Below are 20,237 nucleotides of genomic sequence, written 5' to 3'. Positions count from 1 at the left end.
AACTTCAACCTGCCAGCTTATGGGTGGGGAAAGCAAGATACAGAAATGTTAAGTGACTTGCCCTAAATTGCTCAGCTAACATGCTGCCACCAATTCTACCTGACCTCAGAATCCACACTTTTCTCACTATACCAGAGAAGGCGCTAGTAGGTGCTGAGTCATAGAGGTGTTCCAGGGAAAAAGGGCCCCCCTGGGGGAACAAACAAAGCCAGAGTCAGGGCTAGAGCCAACCACACCTTTATTAGTCTCTGCAATAGGGCAACTGGAGCCCCTATCTACAAGGGAACTTTAGCAGGCTACTCTGGCTACTGGGCAGGGATGTTAGCATTTCTACTAGTAATTGGGACAGGATGGGGGAGGAGACTAGAAGGGGACCAAATGGGGAGACTGCTGGGCCACCTGCAGGAAGGCACATGTGGGGCCTTCAGGACTGAGACAAAGGTGGACCAGGTCCCAGAGGTGAACACTGCCATCTCCCCAAGAGTGAAGGAAGAGACAAAGCCTGAGATGCTGATAGCTACAGCTATGGATAGGGGGCCAAGCTTTTGGGGAACAGAAATGCATTTCTTGATGGAGGCACCAACCTAGGGCGAGTCACAAAGAGAGCTCACCTGCCCCCCAGGAAGAGGACCCCAGGTTCAGCTCCATTGCTGCCCCAGGCACCTTGACATGGAAAACAGGTGCTTTCTGAACACTGAAGGAACAAAGGATCCAGAAATTTGGTAGCTGGGAAGGATGAGGCTAAACTCAGGGAGTGTTTTGGGTTTGGGAATTAAAACAGGCAATATATTCATTATGGTGCAATCATGAAACTTCCCTCCAAAAAGCTCACACCTCCCCCTTAGCCAGCAACCTCCTTAGCCTGAAGGGCCATCATGATCTGACCCCTGCCCACACCCCAGCCCAAATGAACTCCCATTCAATTCTTTGGATGTGCCGTTATGTTCACGGCTCTGCACTCTTGCCAACAACTTTACTCCTAGCCTACCTTCCTCACTTTTTGCCGTCATACTGTCAAAAGACTGATAACTCCACCTTGTAAAGTGTTTGTTTACTCCAGTCTGCCGCACCAAGCTTGGAGCTGCCAGGGGAAAGAACCTGATTCCTGTGTCTCCAGTGCCTGGGCAACTTGAAGACCCATGAGTTGCATTTTCTGTGTCCTGGCGTGTTTGGGGGAAACATATGTGTCTATAACGGATTTCTGGGGTGTCTAGCAGTAGATAAAAGAAATTTGAGCTATGTTTGTGCCTGGGATGATAGCTTCTTCTGATGTGTAGGGTGAGGGTGGGGAGTGGGAGGAACGATCCGAGCCCAGAAGGGGCTAATGGAAACTAAGGGGCCAAGTGGGACAGGGTTTGGATGGTGGAGGGTGGGACCAAGCAGGAAAGGGGTCTTTCTGGTCTACGCGCAGGGTCCAGGGCTCAGAACCAGCAGGGCGACCACATGAGCGAGCCGAGTGCTGCACCTGTGGCGGCTCCCGCAAGCATGCTCATGGCCAGGGGGGCGCCCGCGCTGTAGCAAGGATCCTCCCGGACCACTACGTGCGTCACGCCGGGGCCTGCGGAGAGAGAGCCCGTGAGGACCAGGGACTTAAGAGGAGGGAGCAAAGAGATCATCCGCCTCCTTCTGCTAGACTCCAGCCCAAACCAAGATAAGGCGCTGAGCCCACTCTCCTGCTCCCCAGTCGGAGAAACTGAGGGCTTGATGCGGGAAGGACGCGCGCTCTGTTCCCACGGCTTCTATGCCCTGGATCTGCTACGGACGTTCTGGGACCGTGGGGCTAGGATGGACTGGCGAGGAAACCCCGGGGTCTCTAAGAAACTCCAGACTGCACCTGATGATGGATGGGCCTTCCTAACCGCCAGACCCTGGAGTGAGAGGAGGTAGCCTTTCCCGAATTAGCCACCAGGGGTCGCTACCAGCTCAAGAATGGGTATTGCTGAGCAGCCAGCGAATAGGGGCGGGCCTAGAGAAGAGGTCAGCTCTGGAGTGGGGAGGGGCTCTGGTTCAAGAACCGTTCTGAGTCATGGGATGGGGAGGGGGCCTTGCGGAGGGTCCCACCTGGGAAAATCCATGGTCACTAAAAGGGTGGGGCCTGGCCCCTACTGATAGACCAGGGGCGGGAATTGAGGCAGGGGGAGGGGTGGGCCGGAGACTTACCATAGGTCGGTCCATAGTAGCTGCGGACATATGTGGCCTCGTGACCGTTGGGGGGCACCACCCCGTAGTAGTTCTGGTATGGGCTGTAGATGCGCACCTGGGGAGCCCTGCCTGGTCAGCTGCCGGAGAGCTGGGTCCGGCTTTTGTCCCCTCCCCCCCCACACCTGGTTCAGGCCCTTCTGGGCCCACAGAGCCACCACACCAAGTTTACAAATGGGTCCCCAGATACCAGCAAGCTCCTGAAGAAAGACCCTACCTCCCCACAAGGCCCTTGTCCTCTAATACTTCAGCCCCTCCATCCAGCTCCCAGCGATGCCATTTTACTGCCCTGGCTTCCTACCTAGCATTCCCCTGATCAAAAATTCTCCATGGCTCCCTACTTCCTTTGATAGATAGTCTAATATTTGCTAGCAGCTCTCCAGTGATGACACTTGGAGAAACCCAATGGACTTCTCTACTCTCCTGGTTATGGAGAGGGGGGCCTGGGCTTTGGCCAGGAAATAAAAGGGGGTTGTGGAGGAAGGAAGGGAAAGGAAAGGTAGAGGTGGGAAGTAACTAAAGTATTATTAAGCATCCACCATGTTCCAGGTCCTAAGGGAGATGCTGACATGTGTTATTTCCTCTCATCCTTACAGCAGGCATTATTCACTCTACCACACAGCTGGGGATGGAGGCTCAGAGAAGAATGGTCAGTGTTCTCTCTGGGAGGGAGGAATAGACTGTCCGCCCTCTCCCCTCCCCCATTAGATTTTTACCAACCCCTCAAAGCCTAATTCAAAAGTCACCCACTCCAGGAAGCCCTTCTGGCCTCAGAAAGAATCCTTTCTTCCTGAGTTCTCTGTGGACTATGCTTGTGCCTCTTGTTCCTAGCCTTCCTCCTGGCCTTTCCTGCCTGCACCCTGAATGTGAGCTGCCTATCGGCAAGGGCTTTGATTGATTTGTGTTGCCAGCAGGGCCTAGGGAATAGCAAGGACTAATAAATATATGCTGAATTAAATGGAAGCTCTTAATCCAAGACCCTCATTTTATCCACGGGGAACAGACTTGGAACAGACTTCTTAGCCCCCTTGCACCTTATATCTCTGAGCTTAACACCTAAATGGTCCAGGTGGTCCCTTAAAAGTCCAGGTGTCCAAACTTAAACCATCTCAAGGTAATTTCATCATCCTTCGATCCCCCCAAACCTGCTCTTCTGTGAATGCTTTCCTCTAAACACCAGCACCATGCACTCAAACCAAGACATCAGGTTGGCACCGCTGTCTTCACACACATCTTCCACATCATATTAGCCACCAGATCTCATGATTTTATCTTCTGAATATGCTCTTCTGTCCATCCTCTTGCCCAGTGCCAAGAGAATAAGCCATTGGTTTATTGGAAATTGTGGGCGACCTTGAAAACACTTTTCAGAGGAGTGGTTGGAGGAAGAAGCCAGACTATGGAGGACTGAAGAATGGTTGAGAGAGGAGGGATGGAATCAGCATGTCATGACATCTCTTTTAAGAAGTCTGGCTGTAAAGGGGAGTCCTCCAACCACACCTGTGATTTCAAGTATCCATGCCATTTCCCTTTGAAAGGGATTCCTTTCTCATCTTTTTAAATTCAACTACCTAACCTGTCTTTTAGACTCAACTCACATATCACTCTCCCTGAACCTCAGGTTCTGTTAGGGTCCCATCTGGGCACCCACGGCCCTTAGACTTCCATCATCATAGCACCAACCACACTCTATGGTGTCATTGTTGTATCCCTGTGAGGTGTCTCCTCCATCAGACTTGAAGAAAACACCTCCTGCCCCCAACAAGGGCAGGGACTGGGTCTAATCAGGCCTGACTGGAACATGGTAGGTGCCTAATGTATTGAATTTATCTCAAGTGAGTCAAATACAGGGTCAGACTGGAACTAAGGTCACCCAACTCTAAGTCCAGTTTCAAGTTAGGTACAATGACCAGACCCAGAGCAATGCAAGAGGCTCAGACAAACAATGCTCAGTCTCAAGTGACTTCCCTTACTGTGCTCCTTCCCCAAGGGTGATCCAATAGGGCTTTCTGGTAGGGGTGACCAAGATCTGAGCTCTAAGCCTGGAGGGGCTAGAGAGATCTAAGCACTCAGAGCCCCAGTTTTACTGGTAGGGAAGTTGAGGTCCAGAGCCTACATCTGCCCTGCACTGTAAGCCGGTGGGCCTGTCCAGGCCCTGGAGAAAGTAGAGAGCACCATCTCATGTCTCTGTGGGGCACCTGTTTCTACCCTCCAGGCCTAAGAAGCCCAGAGGCAAGCTCATGTGGGTCACCTGGCAACGGGGCAGGGGATTCCCCAGAGACCTCACAGAATCTAAGGGTTTGATCCAGATCCTCTCCCTCTCCAGGCCCAGCCCCTTTTGTAGGTGGGGACAGGGTCAATCAGGAGGTCACATGCAAATGGACCCCTCACCTCAGAAAAGCTCAAGTTTATAGCTTTTAAATTCAATTTTTAGGCATCCCCACTTTAAACAAACTTTTATCCTAGTTTGGGTATGGGGGATGCCTCAATGCTGGGCTGGGAATCCCAGCCCTGCCACTGATGAATTAAGTGACCCCGGTCATGTTATGTAACCTCTCAGAGCTTTAGTTTTCTCATCTGTAAATGAGGACAGTCTTTCCTACACTGCCCACTCCCAGGGCACAGTGAGAATCCAGCAGAACCATGTCTATGCATCTAGGTGGTCCTAGCACTTCTGGGCTCAGTGGTTCTGCACATCAGAATCGGCAGGAGAAATTTTTTAAACCATAGATTTCCAAGGCCCCACCCAGAACTACAAAATTAGAGCATTCAGAAGTAGGATCTGAACATCTGAATTGTTCTTAAGTCCATAAGCGATTCTAATGCACAGCCACATTGAGCACCACTGTGCTAGAAAAGGAGTTCACAGCTGACCACAGGTACTCTAACCCAAGCCCCCTACTGTGCCCACCCCAGGTCAGGCTGACTGCTGGAGACAGAGAGGGGATTCATCCCCAAATCCTGCTTTCCAGAAACACTGGGGAGAGGGGTGTGTGGCAGGGAGACAGACACGGACTAAATTATAATGCGCAGTAGTGAGGCCATAACAAGAGGTTTTTTTACTCCTTCCTTCCTCTCTTTATTCATTCACTCATTTGCCCATTCAGTGACTACTGCTTGAGGCCTACTTGTACCCCACCCTCATGCACCAGGAATAGGAGGGTCAAAATAGACTGTCCCCGGGCTTCCCTGGTGGCGCAGTGGTTGAGAGTCCGCCTGCCAATGCAGGGGACACGGGTTCGTGCCCCAGTCCGGGAAGATCCCACATGCTGGGGAGCGGCTGGGCCCGTGAGCCATGGCCGCTAAGCCTGCGCGTCCGGAGCCTGTGCTCCGCAATGGGAGACGCCACAACAGTGAGAGGCCCGCGTACCGCAAAAAAAAAAAAAAAAAAAAAAAAAAGACTGTTCCCATCACTGAGCACTCATTGTGCACCAGCTGTATACCCAGCACTGTGCCAGGTTCCACAGGGGCAGAGCTGACCTAACCTGATCCTTGCCTTGAAGGAAGTTCCAGGTCTCCTGGGAGAATAGAGACAAAAATATAGGAACTAGAAATCAGGCAGAATGAAGACAGGACTAAGCACTAACGCAGTGGGTTGTGGGAGGGAGCAACAATGTGTGGAGGTCTGGGAAGTCCTCCCTGAGGAGGTGGCAGCCTTTGAGGTGCATCTTAGAGGATAAGCATCATTTTGTCAGGAAATTAAGGGTCTTTGTAGCAGATAGAGCAGCACATGCAAAGGCTGGAGAGACAGAAAAGGTTGGGCATAGCTGGGAGCAGGGGGTTGAGCAGAGCAGTTGGAGCGCAGGGGATGAGGGGGATGAGGTGGGCAAGTCTGGCCCAGGCCAGATTCCGAAGGCCTTGAAAGCAGAGCTGTGGTTGGTGTCCTATGAATGATGGGGAGCCATGGAATGTTTGTGAGCAGGGAAGGGATGTGACTGGGCCCACTGCTGGAGGCACATCCTGGTGCCAGAATGGAGGCCGGGAGGGCTGAGCCAGCACTTACCCAGATCCGCCTCTCAACATTACAGGGGCTCCACGAGCGGGTCACACACCTGACCTTGGGGCAAACCCGGCGGCTCCTGGGAGGGACGGTGGCTCCAGCTGGGGCCTGCTTAAGCCACAGAAACCCAAGAAGGGGAGGGAGGCGGGTGTCAGAGGCCCTCTACATCTGGAGAGACTCGGAGCTCTTCACAGGCCCTAGCAGAGCCCTCTGCCAGCTGGGCAAGGGAAGGGGGTATCCTCTTCTTCCCCAGCCCATGGTAATGGTGGGAAGCTCAGAAGGGGTGGTGATTTTGCTGAAGTTACACAGAGAAGACGGATCAGTAGTGTCTCTCCAGAATAGCCCACCTTCGCCTGTTTCAGGCTGCTGAGGCCTCCAGTCTCCAGGGAGGACAGTACAGCTCTGATCTGCCTGCCCACCCACCTGCACCCAGCACTGGCCCCACAGCCTTGCCCCTGACTGTGCCCCCGGCCCTGTGTCAGGGGCTCCTCCTGGAGCCTCCACCCAGAGTGGGGTATAAACCTGCAGGATGTGGAGGGACAAAGCACAGGTCACTACAGGACAGACAGACACAGGCATGAACACTAAGAGATGGGCAGACACTAGTACAAAGACACAGAGGTACAAACACGCCCAGTTCGAGCAAGCCTAGGGACCAGAGGGATGCGCGCGTGTGTGTGCACGTGTGTGCGTGTGTGCATATGTGTGTGTAGAGTGGGGGGAGGTGGAGTGGAGGGTCAGAGTAGAGAGATTTAGGAAGCAGAGCAGCAGGAAGGTGGATAGGCAGAGAAGACACAAGGCAGCTTCATAGAGTCACAGAGTACAGAACGGTCAGCCCTCACCTCCTTCCTCCTGCCCCTCTTGGGTGGGACTGGTCTGCCCTGCATAAGTGGGTTTGGAGCTCAGAGCCAGGTCCCTCCACCCTGATGACCACTGCCCCAGCCTCCACCCAGAAGCCTGAGTCTGCTCCAAAGCCTGACCACAGCCCCCCTGCTTAATGCCCTTTATTGCTCCCCACAACCCTCAGGATAAAGTTCAGTTCCTTCACCTGGACTTCAAGGCCGTTTGTGACATGGCTCCTCAGAGGTCTTGTCTCCTATTTCATTCCCTCCACACCTTACCCTCCAGCCAGGCCAGACTCCTGGCCTTTAGGCACACATGTGTGCATATACACACTTGCACGTACCACTTCCCCACCTCTGCTCATGTAGCTCCTGCTGCAGTTAGTGCCCTTCCCTCAGAGTCTCACTGACCTAGGTTCCAGTGCAGGCTCTTCCACTGACTTAAGACGATGAGACTTTGGACGAGTCAATTCCCCTCTGAACCTCAGCTCCCCAGCTATAAAATGGGACTAAAAATACCAACCCCTACCCCTTCTTATTGAAGATTAAATGATACAACCAATGCCGGGTGGTCAAGCACAATGCCTGGCCCTCAGCAGGTGAACGCCTGAGGGAGTTTCTAAATGCATCCCAGTCTTCCCTGCTACTTCCCAGTGGACTTTTTTATTCTAGATGAGAAGGAGCTCCACCGTGCCACAGGTAGAAGGAGCAAGCACAGAATCTGGGGTCAGGCAGATGGGGGTTGAGGCCAAGCTTGGCCACCCGAGCTCCTCAAAACCACGCCTCTAGGCAGCTCCTCAAAACCATACCTCCATCAATCACTAAGTTCTGTTGATTCTACCTCTTAAGTGTGTCTTATCCTCATCAGCTTGTCTCTGCCAGCAAGGCCTTAGTCCAGACCCACAGGCAGTCACCTGCACACTGTCCCAGCCTTCTAACAGGTCTCCGGGCATCCACTCTTACCCTCTACAATCCATTCCCTACCTACCAGCCAGACTATCTTTTTAAAACTACAAGTCTGGTCTGATCTGCTCATGCCGTTCCTCTGCTTAAAAACTTTCAGTGACTTCCCAGTATTCTTAGCTGAAACCACTATCCTTAACAGAGCTTTTAATGCCTGGCTTTGCTAACCCTCCTTCCCCCACGGCTCTCTCTCTCCCTGAGATCCAGCCACCCCAGCCTTCCTTCTGTTCTTCAACTTGCCAGCATCATATCCCCTCTCAGGGCCTTTGCACCTGCAGTTCCCTCTGCCTGGAAAGCTCTTCCCTTCACCCCACCCCAGCCCTTTCACCCAGTTGATTTCTGTTATCCTTCAGGTCTCATCTTAAGCCTTGTCTGGACTCCCACCTGGATCAGGCCATCAAGGTGGATGCACATTGAATGCACTGCAATGGAATCACTAACTCTGTAATTTGTGACTTCACGTCTAGCTCCCCATTAGGCTGAGTCCAGGAAGGCAGGGCCCACATCTCCTTAGCTACCCTCTGATCCCTGGTCCTTGGCACAGTGCCTGGCACATAGTAGGAACTCAGTAAATATTTGTTGTGTGGATGAATAAAACTCAATCTTATCATCTGCAGAGAGAGAACAATAATCCCAACCTCACAGGACGGTTGAGGGGAGTAGCTGGTACTGTAACTATATCATACCTGACACATAATACTTGCTGGATAAAAGATAGTTCCTTTCCCCCTGCTCACATGCCACCCCCTTCAACAAGCCTTCTTGGAGGCCTCTCTCTCCCTCTTCCAAGCACCAGTTGGATGTCTTCTGTCCTTTTCCACTCGGGACTCAGTCACTCACATATATGGAAATTGAGAACTGCTGGCTGGCAGAGACCGAATCTGAGTCACCCATGATTCCATGGCAGGTAGGGGTGGGGAGGAGACAGGGAGGGAAGGGGGCTCACCGGGGTGGAGTTCGCCTCCAGCAGTGCCGTCTTCCATGCTCTGCAATGCAAACCCACCAGACCATGAGGAGGGAGTTCAGGAGAAAGGAGATTGGGCCCCACATTTTAGACTTTCCTCCCCAACCCAGCCTCTAGCCCTAGTCTCTTGTGAAGGGGGAGATCCTCTTGACTCCCTTGGGTAGACAAAGGTGACCCCCTCTGCTGCTCCAGTCACATAGACAAGCCCTCAGCTGAGCTGCAGCCTCCTAATGCATTCTTAGTCCATCGTCTCTTTCCCTCTAGAAATTCCGGTTTCCCCATCTGGACAAAAGACAGCTGGGCTTGGGTGGTCCCTTAGGAGTTCAGATTCTGACATGCCTAGGCTGGTTCTCTGGCTGCAACCCACCTCCACATCCCAAACCTACAAACTCAGTTCCCCAGTGCTCTGACCCCAGAGCCCCGGGAACACCCAGTGGACACCGGACAATTGAGCCTTTGTTGGTTGCCATGGCACCTGGCTGGGGTGGACAAGGCGGCTCTGTGCTTTGTCTACCCCGAGCTCAGCCTCCCCTACTCCCACACATCCCATCTCTTTCACTCTCCTGTAGCACAAAGGCCAACTGACCCTCCGCCAGAGAGTGGGAAGGGCAAGAATGTGAGTGAGGAAGACACGCCCCGTCTCTCAGTGTGGATCTGCATCTCACATGGGGGGCCCCCCCGCGGGCTGCCTCTGTTAGGCAGGTTAGGGTCTATCCCTCAGATCAGAGTACCCCCTGCCCCAGGCCATCTTCTAGGAAGGGAGTGAGAAGGAGGGCCTCTGAGGATGCCATGGGGTTGTCTGTTCCTTTGTATCACCCCCAAGCGAGGGCTCACCTCAGAGGCTGCTAGATGCCCAACTCTGAGTGACCAGGGACCACACACCTGAGGTAGGTAGGCACACCCCTCCCCCAACAGTCCTGAATTCATCCCTAACCATATCAGTTTCCTGGATACCATACCCATCACCATGAGCCTTTCAAATCCACTCTGCCCAGACTCCACTGAGACTACCCTGCTCACTGGTCTTTGTCCCCTTTTCCTACCTTTAGGGAACTAGAGGCCCAATGAGGAGGAGGCGTCTGGTCATATTCCTCAAGATCCCACCCCATCCTCTCCTGGGAACCACTCACATGGCATCATCCTGGGTCTCTGCACACAGGTACAGGCGGCCACCCTCTCGTAGGTTCACGATCAGCAGGCCATCTCGGCTTCTGCCCTCTGGGGGCTGCACATCTAAAGGCAGACACACATATATGGGGTTTCCACAGGGCACAGGCCCCAGGTTTCCCCAGTAAACCAGAAACAAGAATAGGAATTGACTTCTCTGAGTCCTTTTTATTGGCCACTGCCAACATCATCTGATCCCACACACCTTCCTTGGGATTCTGCTCAACTCTTCAGACCCTTCCACCTTTCCACATTGCCTGCTTCTCTAGTTAGGTATATCTATCTCCCAGTTTCCCTGTATAATTATGGCCTGAGCCTTGATCAAGGAGATTTGCTGTGTGACTTTGGGCCAGTCACTTAATTTCTCTGAGCCTCCTTATTTCATTTCATCTTTTTCCATTCCTAGCACGGGAGAGGGCAAGAACTGTGTCTGACTCACCTCTGTGAACCCAGCATAGGGCCCAGGTCCAGCACAGAGTAGGAACTCAATAAAGAACTGATTTCTTAATTCACACCCACATGAATTGGAGGTGATAGAGGCCCAGAAGCAATGCCTATGGAAGGCCTCTGAAAGCCGCAAAGAGCCTTCCACCTGAGAAGAGCAGGTGTTCTCAGGCAGACACAGTGTGGGGGCCGTGGCCATAGTCACAGTGCCAGAGAGAAAGGGGCTCTGCTTACCGTGGCACTCTTGGCCTATCTTTATGTCTCGGACGTTGAAGCGGATGAGCACGCGGTCCTCCTCATCCTGCGCAGTCTCATCTTGGTAGTAGCCCAGGGTTCCATCCAGCCACAGGGCAAACCAATTCCGCTTCCAGCGGCGGAGGATGGAGCCTGTGCGATATTCCAGACCCACCAGGCAGGCTGATCACAGAGCCTGCTGGGGGGCAGGAGCCCTGGGTGGGTTCCCAGAGTCCCCTTACCCCCGGCCCCCAGTGTTATAACCACCCCGTCCTTGCCCGTCTACTCCCTGAAATGATGGCAGGGCCTCTGTCTTGCTCACCCATTGCCTCCCACTGGGCCTAACACATAGTCAGGGCTCCATAAATGTGCTGAATAGTAAATGAATGATCAGATTCTTTCCTTGGGGGAAGCTGGAAATCTTTTTTTTTTTTTTTTAAGTGTCACAGACATGGAGCACCTCCACAAATTTAAATTCATGTCCAATTGAACATTTGTTTCTATGTTTACAGTTTGTCAGAGAAAAAGCGTTAAGTTGTTTTTGTATGAATGCAGAATATGATTTATGCAAGAATTAACAAAACAACTAGTCATCAAGTGCTTGCCTTAAGGAAACCCTTAGTTTCCATTGCATCCATTCTGCTGAGGGGTGTACAATTATTGCTTATAATTGTGAGCATACTTGAAAAAAAAAGGCCAAGCCCCAGGTGACAGTCATTTGTGTAGTGTCTGCCTCTTCCACCAAATGGGGAGCAGAGGGATTGGCCATAGCTCACCTCACCTGTCCCGGCACCCAGCAGGACCTGGACTCAGTGTTTGCTGAACTGAATGAAGTGAGTACGGGTCATAGGGTGTGGGGAACTCCTAGCCCGGGACAGCTCTGATTCAGATCATGACTCTGGTCAGAGGTGGGTCTGAGCCCTAGCTTTAGACATTTTGTGGCTGGAAAACTTTACAGAAAAGGGTAAAGACATAAGAGATCTTCCTAGAGCTTTACAAATTCCAAAGCACAGAGGCATTTTTCATTTTGTTCTGCACCTTGTTCTGTGGCCAGCCCTGGGTATGCGTGCTGTGGACACACAGAGAACTAAACCCAGTCCCTGCAGTTGAGGTGCTCACAGTCTGGAGCCAGTATGAGGTGGGGGAGTGGTGAGGCCCACAGGTAAAGATGGTTATATATTTATCAGGGCTATAACAGGGGTATGTATGAGGCACTGGGAACGAAGAAGGGGGCCACGAACCCAGCTTGGTGCTACAGCAGGGGCTGGGGTGGTGAGGAGAGAAAAGGCAGAGAAGGCTCCTCACCGAAGGGGACATCTGAGCTGGGTTTTGAAGAATAAGTAGTTTACCAAGCAGTCAGGAATGTGAAGGACATTCCGGGCAGAGACAAGAGTATGGACAAAGGAGGGGAGGATAAAAAGGGCATGATTTCTTGGGAGAAGGGTTCACTGTGCAGGTCCAACAGGCCACTTTCCTCATCCCTGCCCCTGGACAAGGTGCAGGACAGATGAGGGCTTGGCCCAGGGTCACTCACTCTGTCTCCACAGCCAGCCGCCCCTCACCAGGGCCATTTCCTCAAAAGGACTTTCCAGGGCAGAGTCAGGCGGAACCTGTCAGAGGAGCCAAAGGACGCACGGGCCTCATCAGCTGCTCCACAGCAGCTCCTCAGAGAAAAGCCCCCACCCCTGTCGTCCCTGGGGGAGCCACCGAGGAAACGTTTAAAGGAGTGTGAGTAAACAAAGAGGGCAAGCCTGTCTGTCTCCTTCCCATTCTCTGCTCCAGGCACATAATCGGAGCACTGTGCTTGTAGGGTCAGCAGGGCAGCCACCCACTGCGCTGGGGTGGGGCTGGGGGTCAGAAGCCTGGATTCCAATCTCAGCCCCATAACCTTGACCAAGTCCCTTCTCCCTGGCCTCCACTTCCAGATCTGTAAAAGCATGTCCATCGGGCAGGTAGAGACTGAAGTGACGAACTCTTAAAATGTTAGAAACCCTGGAATTTTGAAACGCTGGCAGCAGAGAATATTAGAATCATGGCAATGAATGAGGGACTTTCATGATAAGAGAAGCCTCCCTCACATTTGAACCCCACCAGAGCCGTTTACAAAGTGCATAAAATAATAGTTCAACAGCAACTATGATTGATCGAGCACTATGTGCCAGGTATACTTCTCAAGTGCTTTCATCTAGTATCTCGTTGAAGCCCCACAATAATCCTTGTTATTCTCAGGAAACTGGGGCCTGGAGAGGTCCAGGCACTTGCGCAGATTTGCTTGGTTATTAAGCAGTGGAGCCAGGATTCACACCCAGCAGTCCTGGCTTCTAACCATTATTCTGGTAGGAGCTTTTAAAATTCCCGATACACAGGTCATACCCAGTAATAATTAAATCAGAATATCTGGGGGCAGGAGGTAAGCACTGATAGTCTTCCAAGATACCCAGGTGATTCAGTGTACAGCAAAGTTTGGGCCCCACTGCAACTCTATTGAGTACTTTACTAGATGGGTAGGATCTTTCCTCCTATTTTACAGATGAACAAACTAAGCTATAGCATGTGACTTGTCCATGTGTGTGACGGAGCTTGGATTGGAATCCAGGTGCCCTCTGTTCTTGAGCGCGGCTTATTTTTGAGCTGGTGCCTTCGCCCCTCCCCCCACTAGCTCACACCTGTTGCTGCGCAGCAAGGGCTGGCTGGAACACCTGGGTTGGAAGGCCCGGGCTTGTCCCTGCTTCTCTTGCTGCTCCCTCCCATCTTCAGGCTCAGACACAGGTCCGATAAGACGGCCAGGTGCAAACTCCCTCTCCAACCCCCCCTTGATGCACCCACCTGTCTACACCTGTTGCGACGCTGCTGCCAAAACGGCCGCTACTTGGTGCTGCGGCCTCCCAACCCGCTGCGCCTGCGCTTTGTGCGCCCCAGAGCGCCCGGGGCTGTTCACTCCCCAGGCTGCGCCCGGGGTCTAGCTGCCTCGGGGCCCCGCCCTCCGGTCCCGCCCCGCCACCGGGGAGGGGGCGGGGCGTGTAGAGATGTGCGACAGGAGGCCTTCTGGGACTTGTAGTCTGCAGGCCTAGATATGGGTAATCAATATACAGCCTCTCGTGAGTGGTAGCCCTGTGCCCAACCGGAGCACAGGTGAGAGGCCGCACCTGCGATTTTATTTTGCTATTAAGTCATTATTTTGTTCATTCATTTATCATGAAATACTTTTTTCCCAAGAATCTTGACCTCTAATTTTCTAGAAAAATGTAAATTACGAGGAGAAACCAGGCTCCTAGCTTTGCCATGTTTTCTTGATACTTAGTTTGTGCCTGGCACCGGGCGTTAGTGGAGGGCATAAAAAAGCATCCGACAAGGCCCTTCCTCTTCTTTTCCCAGCTTCCCGTCTGGTGGAGGAGACAACATAAACACACAATTAAAGCACAGGGTATGGTTTGACAATGGGAAAGAAGACTCTGACTTTGACCAAGAGGTTCAGGAAGGCTTCCCAGAGGAGGCTGAAAGAGGTCTTGAAGGATGAGTATGAGTGTCCAGTATTTCAGCGTGTTTGGAAAGTAGAGTGCAGGGGTGGGGGTGGGGAGGGCATGGGGATCAGCAGGTGATGAAGCTGCAGGGGTTGCAAGGATATAACATGAAAGTCTTGGATGACAGGCTCAGGAGCTTGGGCATTATGACATAGTGACTGGAGCTTGGGCTTGCGGGTTTCAAGGTGAGGAGTTAGGTGGTTCAATTTATGGGTTGGAAAGGTATTTCTAGGACAGTCAAAAATGGATTGAAAGGGGCCCAACTAGAGAAAGAAGACTGTTTCTCTATCTACCACCACAGTCTGTTCCTCCAGGATCATTTCCTTGAATAGCTCAGCCCTACAAACCCCCACCTAGGAGCAGACCCAGGATGTCACTCAGAGGATAGAGCTTGTCAGGGCCTGAAAGATCCCTTGAGAATGGAACCCACCCTGCCCTGGGCCCTTTCTCCTGTCCCAGAGATCTCTTTCTTACCGGAGTTGCAGGGCTCATGGTTCCAGGGCGGCCAGAGCAGCATGTCTCAGAAGGCTCCTGCAGGGGGACATTTCCCTAAGCGCCTTGGAGATAAGGGGATCAGGAAGGTGCTACCAAGTGGAAACCAGAAGGGGGTGTCAAAGAGAGGGGGCACATAGATCCTAGAGAAAGTCGTCCTTTCTCTCCAGTTCCAGGCCCACCTACTGATCCCCTATTTGACCTTCAGTTCACTGGATAACAAGTCTTCTGTGATTCTGAGGTGGTCTTGGACTAGCATCGCTCAGATTCCCGGTGGGGGGCGAAGCCAGCCCTCCTCCCTCGGTTGGGGGCGGGGCTCAATCCTCCTCCAGCCGGGCTTGACCTGCCATCACCCCAGTCCTGGATGCACAGCTTGGCTCTTTAAGCTTCCCTGTCTTGCTCCTGGTTTTCTGTAATCCTGACCTCAGGCTAACCCGGTGCCTCGGACCTCCATGCAGTGCGTGCCTTGCTGGGAGATCTGCCAGGGCTGATCCTATCTGCCTCTGAGCTCATCCCCTCCATGCAGCCCCAGGAATCAGTTCTCCTAAACCACGCTGTTTTCCATCCTTGTGTCTGTCTGGAATGTCCCACCCCTACCTTCTCCAGACTACAGTTGCCGCTGCTACTGCAGAAAGATGGAAAGGAGGGAGGGTAGGGTGGAGCTGGCCTCAGGGAATCTGGGTGCTGCCCCTCTTCCCTGCTCTCCCTGCTCCCCTTGGTGGTTCCTTCAAAGAGGGATGGGTCAGGGGAACAGTGCAGAGAGCTCCCAGATGACATTCTCTGGATTTAGTAACAGATGGAAAGAGAAGATTTTCCAGCATCAGTGTGGAATTCAGGGAAAGGTCTCCCCACTCCCCAACCAAAGATGGGGGCGCTATGACGAGAAAAAAGGGAAAGGGGAAAGGATGCTTGGCAAACTAAAACCACAGATGCCACTACAGAATTTAAACGCAGCATGACCTGACATAAATCTCTAAAATGTTGGTCAATGACCCTCTTTGAGAAGCTGATAAATGTTGTAGACGCTGCCCAGGAAAAAATACACACACATCACATTTTGCATATAATTCCTGGGGCTTCATAGACTCCTGAAGCTATGATGATTACTACTGAGATTGTTTTTAATCTTCGCAGCTGTGCAGATGGGTGGGAAGAGTGTGGATTGACAAGTGAGAAGTGCTGAGAGCATAGTAGGAAACAGCTTCAGCAGTACTGGCTTTGAGAGGCTGTTTAATTAACTACAATGTATTGAGACCAACAAGCCAACAAGTTAACTTTTACATTTCTGTTGTAACTGTAGTACATAGAGCCATTAGCAGAGAGAAGAGTATTTTGCTATTTCAAATGTCTCTGGTGGATGAACAGCTCATGGATAATATATTGGTTAGAGAATAGTGGGCTGGCTTATCAAATTAAAATTTACTGCTTACATTTTCTAGAGAGTATAACATAATGAGAATAACTTATATTATCTCCATTTATCAAAAAATTCTGAAATTTATAGCAAAATGCAACTGGAGCAAAACCTCTTATGTAAAAGTTTAAAAATAATTTTAGTGAGATATAATTTACATACTACGAAATTCACTCTTTTAAAGTATACAATTCACTGTTCTGATATATTCACAAAGTTGTGCAACCATCACCACTATCTAGTTTCAGATCATTTTCATCACCCCAAAAAGAAACTTGTATGGCCAGGCCACTCAAGATGGCTGTTCTCTTACTCTGTGAATCCCCTGCGGGACCAGTGCCTGCTTCACCTAAACCCTACGCAAATGACTGACCTTCCTACATACTTGCCCCAGGCCCCAGCTGTTAGTTGTTCTTATCAAAGAGGCAGTGATACTGGTTTCCCTGGTAACTAATGAGCCCACCTGACATCAATTCCCCTATAACTGGTAATCTTCCCTTACCTCGGGAGCGAAGACTGCCACCATATCCTGCCCGCCATCTGCCGCGCATAGTGGGGTGTCACTCCAGGACCTTGCTTCGGACGTGTAAGCCCCCCCATCCATTAAACCATCGATGTCTCTGTTGATGACTTCGGGCTCTTTCTTCAGTCTTGAAGCTGGGCAAGCACAGGCCTTGTAGGCCTGTGGGGCACAGCCCAACAAAACTCTGTATCCTGGGACTTACCTGGCAGTGCAGTGGTTAAGACTCTGCGCTTCCACTGCAGGGGGTGCGGGTTCGATCCCTGGTTGGGGAAATAAGATCTCACATGCCATGCAGCCCAGCAAAAAAACACAACAAAACAAAACTCTATATCCTCTAGCAGTCACTCTCAATCCCCTTTCTCCCCAGCCCCTGCCGACCACTGCTTTGTATGAATTTGCCTATTCTGAACATTACATATGTAACCTTTCATGATTTGCTTCTTTCACTTAATGTTTTCTAGTTTCATCCATGTTGTAGCAGGTATCAGTACAGCTGACCCTCTGTATCTGCGGGGAATTGGTTGCAGGACTCCCCAAAACACACACACCAAAATCCTCGGGTGCTCAAGTCCCTTATATAAAATGGCATAATATTTGCATATAACCTACACACATCCACATCCTATACTTTATTTTTTTAAATTTATTTCATTTTATTATTTTTTTTTTTTTGGCTGTGTTGGGTCTTTGTTGCTCTGCGCGGGCTTTCTCTACCTGCGGTGCGGGGTTACTCTTCGTTGAGGTGAGCGAGCTTCTCATTGTGGTGACTTCTCTTGTTGTGGAGCACGGGCTCTAGATGCGTGGGCTTCATTAGTTGCAGCACAGGGGCTCACTAGTTGTGGCTCACGGGCTCTAGAGCGCAGGCTCAGTAGTTGTGGCGCACGGGCTTAGTTGCTCTGTGGCATGTGGGATCTTCCCAGACCAGGGCTTGAACCCGTGTCCCCTGCATTGGCAGGCGGATTCTTAACCACTGTGCCACAAGGGAAGCCCCACACATCCTATACTTTAAAATATCTCTAGATTACTTATAATACCTAAAACAATATAAATACTGTGTAAATAGTTGCAAATACAATGTGTTTTTACAACTACGTAAATTTGCCTTCCCTAGGCAAATTCAAATTTTGCTTTTTGGCACTTACTGGAATTTTTTTTTTTTTTTTTTTTTTTGCGGTACCCGGGCCTTTCACTGTTGTGGCCTCTCCCGTTGCAGAGCACAGCCTCCGGATGCGCAGGCTTAGTGGCCATGGCTCACAGGCCCAGCCGCTCCGCAGCATGTGGGATCTTCCCAGACTGGGGCACGAACCCGTATCCGCTGCATTGGCAGGCGGACTCTCAACCTCTGTACCACCAGGGAAGCCCTGGAATTTTTTAAAATATATTTTTGATCTGTAGTTGATTGAATTCACAGGTGCAGAACCTGCTGGTGTGGAGGGTTGACTGTACTTCATTTCTTTTTATTGATGAATAACATTCTATACCATGTTTTATTTATCCATTCATTAGTTAATAGACATTTTCGGTTTCTACCTTTTAGCTATTATCAACAATACTGCTATGAATATTTGTGTACAAGTATTTGGGTGGACATATGTTTTTATTCCTCTTGGGTATGATATTGCTGCATCATATGGTAACTATTTCACATTTTGAGGAACTGTCAAACTATTTTCCAAAGTGCCTGCACCATTTTACAATCCCACCAGCAATCCATGAGCATTCCAGTTTTTCTCATCCTCATCAACCCTTGTTATTGTCTCTCTTTTTGATTACAGCCATCCTAGCAGGTGAAAAGTATTGTCTTGTGGTTTTGATTTGCATTTCCCTAGTGATCAGTGATGTTGAGCATCTTTTCATGTGTTTATTATCCATTTGCATATTTTCTTTGGAGAAATGTTTCTTCTCCATTTTTCAGTTGGATTGTTCTTTATTGTTGTAAAAATTTTTTTAACTTAAAAAATGTAGATAATTTTCAAATAACTTTGACAAAAAAAATGAAATGGTCTTGCAGTGTTTCAGAGATTTGAGTAGAAAGAAGGGTTACTTTCAGGCTCAAAGAACCTGGAAGGTAACGTACTTCCATTTCATGGACAGGAATGTCCAGAGAAAAACCCAGCCCATGAGGGAAGATAAGAAGGACAGCAATCTCTTAGTGGAAAGCCATCCCTGAGGGCTTCATCCAGGCTTGTGGCGTGGGAGGCAGTTAGCTTTATTTGTTTTATGTCTAGGCTATAATACCCATTATTCAATCAAAATGCTAATCTAGGCGTTACTGTGTAGGTATTTTGTAGATGTGGTTAATCTCTACAATCAGTTGACTTTAAGTAAAGGAGATTATCCTTGATGATCACCCAATTAGTCAAAGGGCCTTAAGAGCAAAATGGAGATTTCCCTGAGGAAGAAAACTATATAGTCTGTGGACTATAGTCTCAGCCCCTGACTGAGAGTTTCCAGTCTGCTGGCCTGCACTACAGGTTTCAGGCTTGCCAGCCCTCACAACTGCATAAGCCAATTTCTTGAGATAAATCTCTTTATATATGTATGTATAGCCTAGTGGTTCTGTTTCTCTAGAGATCCCTGACTAATACAGGGAGGAAGATGTCTTCTTGTCAGGAACTCCCTGTTTGAATGTATTGGAAACACCAGATTTGGGAATGGAGGAAGAAAGCCTGGCAGCCAAGGAGAGGGTCTGAGGGGAAGGGTGTTGAGACCCTCCTATCTCAGAAGAAACAGCACCCCATGCCCAGAGATGAGGGCTTGCAAATGCTCCCTGGAAAATTCTCCATCTGGATCATCAGATGCATGAGGAACCACTTCTAGAAGCTCACTGTTTCCACTGTTGTTTGTCTCATATCTGCAATGTTTTGTCTTGAGATGAAGAGGTTTCTTTCAGCCTCCTGTGCTCTTGTCCAGTGATCAGGACCTTTTGGTTCCAGGGAGATAATTTGGTTTTGAGAACAAATGATGCTTTCCAGCTTTTCGTAAAGGTCTTTGATTTGCTCTCTGAAGGTCTTCAGCTCTTCATTTGCATGCTCATCTTGTCATTTGCTTCAGAACTTTCCTCTTCTTGTTCCAAGTAATGATCTTCCTGGACAGATAATTTCTCAAGAGACTCCATTTCTTTCTCTTGACAATGTTCAGTCACTTCATTTCCTCTTCCCTGAAGACTTTGATATGCACTTTTTCAAAAGTCAAGATTTGCTCAGCCTGAATACTTCTAAGATGATTAGTCATGTCAGCTTTTTTGTTTCCTTCTTTAGCAATGTTGATGTAGAATTGATTTCTCCCTCCATCTTGGATGTTTAAATGCACACTCGACTTTTCAACATCAGTCAGTTTCCTCCTGGCTCCTCTAGTCTGGTCATAAATACTGTCTCCACTTCCCAAGTCCAAGTCATTATCTGTGTTCTCTTCTCCAAGGGGAGCTGTCAGGTCTTTCATCTTTAGCCAACATTCCTCCAGAGACTTGACCTG

At 50.2% G+C, this 20,237-nt stretch overlaps 1 protein-coding gene across 2 annotated transcripts; it reads right to left on the bottom strand.

Annotated features, from left to right (window-relative positions):
- Positions 1-221: 221 nt before the first annotated feature.
- Positions 222-13,764, bottom strand: PLEKHB1 (pleckstrin homology domain containing B1). 2 transcript variants are annotated; one of them, XM_060159974.1, is made up of 7 exons: positions 13,640-13,764; positions 12,348-12,423; positions 10,814-10,966; positions 10,099-10,201; positions 8,951-8,990; positions 2,161-2,257; positions 222-1,558 (listed from the first exon to the last, which is right to left on the bottom strand). In XM_060159974.1, the coding sequence occupies exons 2-7, from the start codon at positions 12,382-12,384 to the stop codon at positions 1,422-1,424; spliced, it is 567 nt and encodes a 188-aa protein (XP_060015957.1). In that variant the 5' UTR covers positions 12,385-12,423; positions 13,640-13,764; the 3' UTR covers positions 222-1,421. The 2 variants fall into 2 exon arrangements, with proteins under 2 accessions (XP_060015957.1, XP_060015958.1); XM_060159975.1 differs by lacking the exon at positions 13,640-13,764 and adding an exon at positions 6,203-6,307 and having other exon boundaries at positions 12,348-12,422.
- Between the last annotated feature and the right edge of the window lie 6,473 nt (positions 13,765-20,237).

Source organism: Lagenorhynchus albirostris, chromosome 9 (genome assembly GCF_949774975.1).
Source record: "Lagenorhynchus albirostris chromosome 9, mLagAlb1.1, whole genome shotgun sequence".
Lineage (NCBI taxonomy): Eukaryota > Metazoa > Chordata > Mammalia > Artiodactyla > Delphinidae > Lagenorhynchus > Lagenorhynchus albirostris.
This window is presented reverse-complemented; position numbering and strand designations above follow the sequence as displayed.

What these genes read in the sequence shown, in the direction of transcription:
- PLEKHB1 (XM_060159975.1), bottom strand. Translation starts at nt 12,384, where the DNA reads ATGGCCCTGGTGAGGGGCGGCTGGCTGTGGAGACAGA. An exon ending in GATAGGCCAAGAGTGCCACG is followed by an intron (nt 10,202 to 10,813) that starts GTAAGCAGAGCC and finishes GTCTGCCTTTAG; the next exon opens with ATGTGCAGCCCCCAGAGGGC. An exon ending in CTACTATGGACCGACCTATG is followed by an intron (nt 1,559 to 2,160) that starts GTAAGTCTCCGG and finishes CTCTCTCCGCAG; the next exon opens with GCCCCGGCGTGACGCACGTA.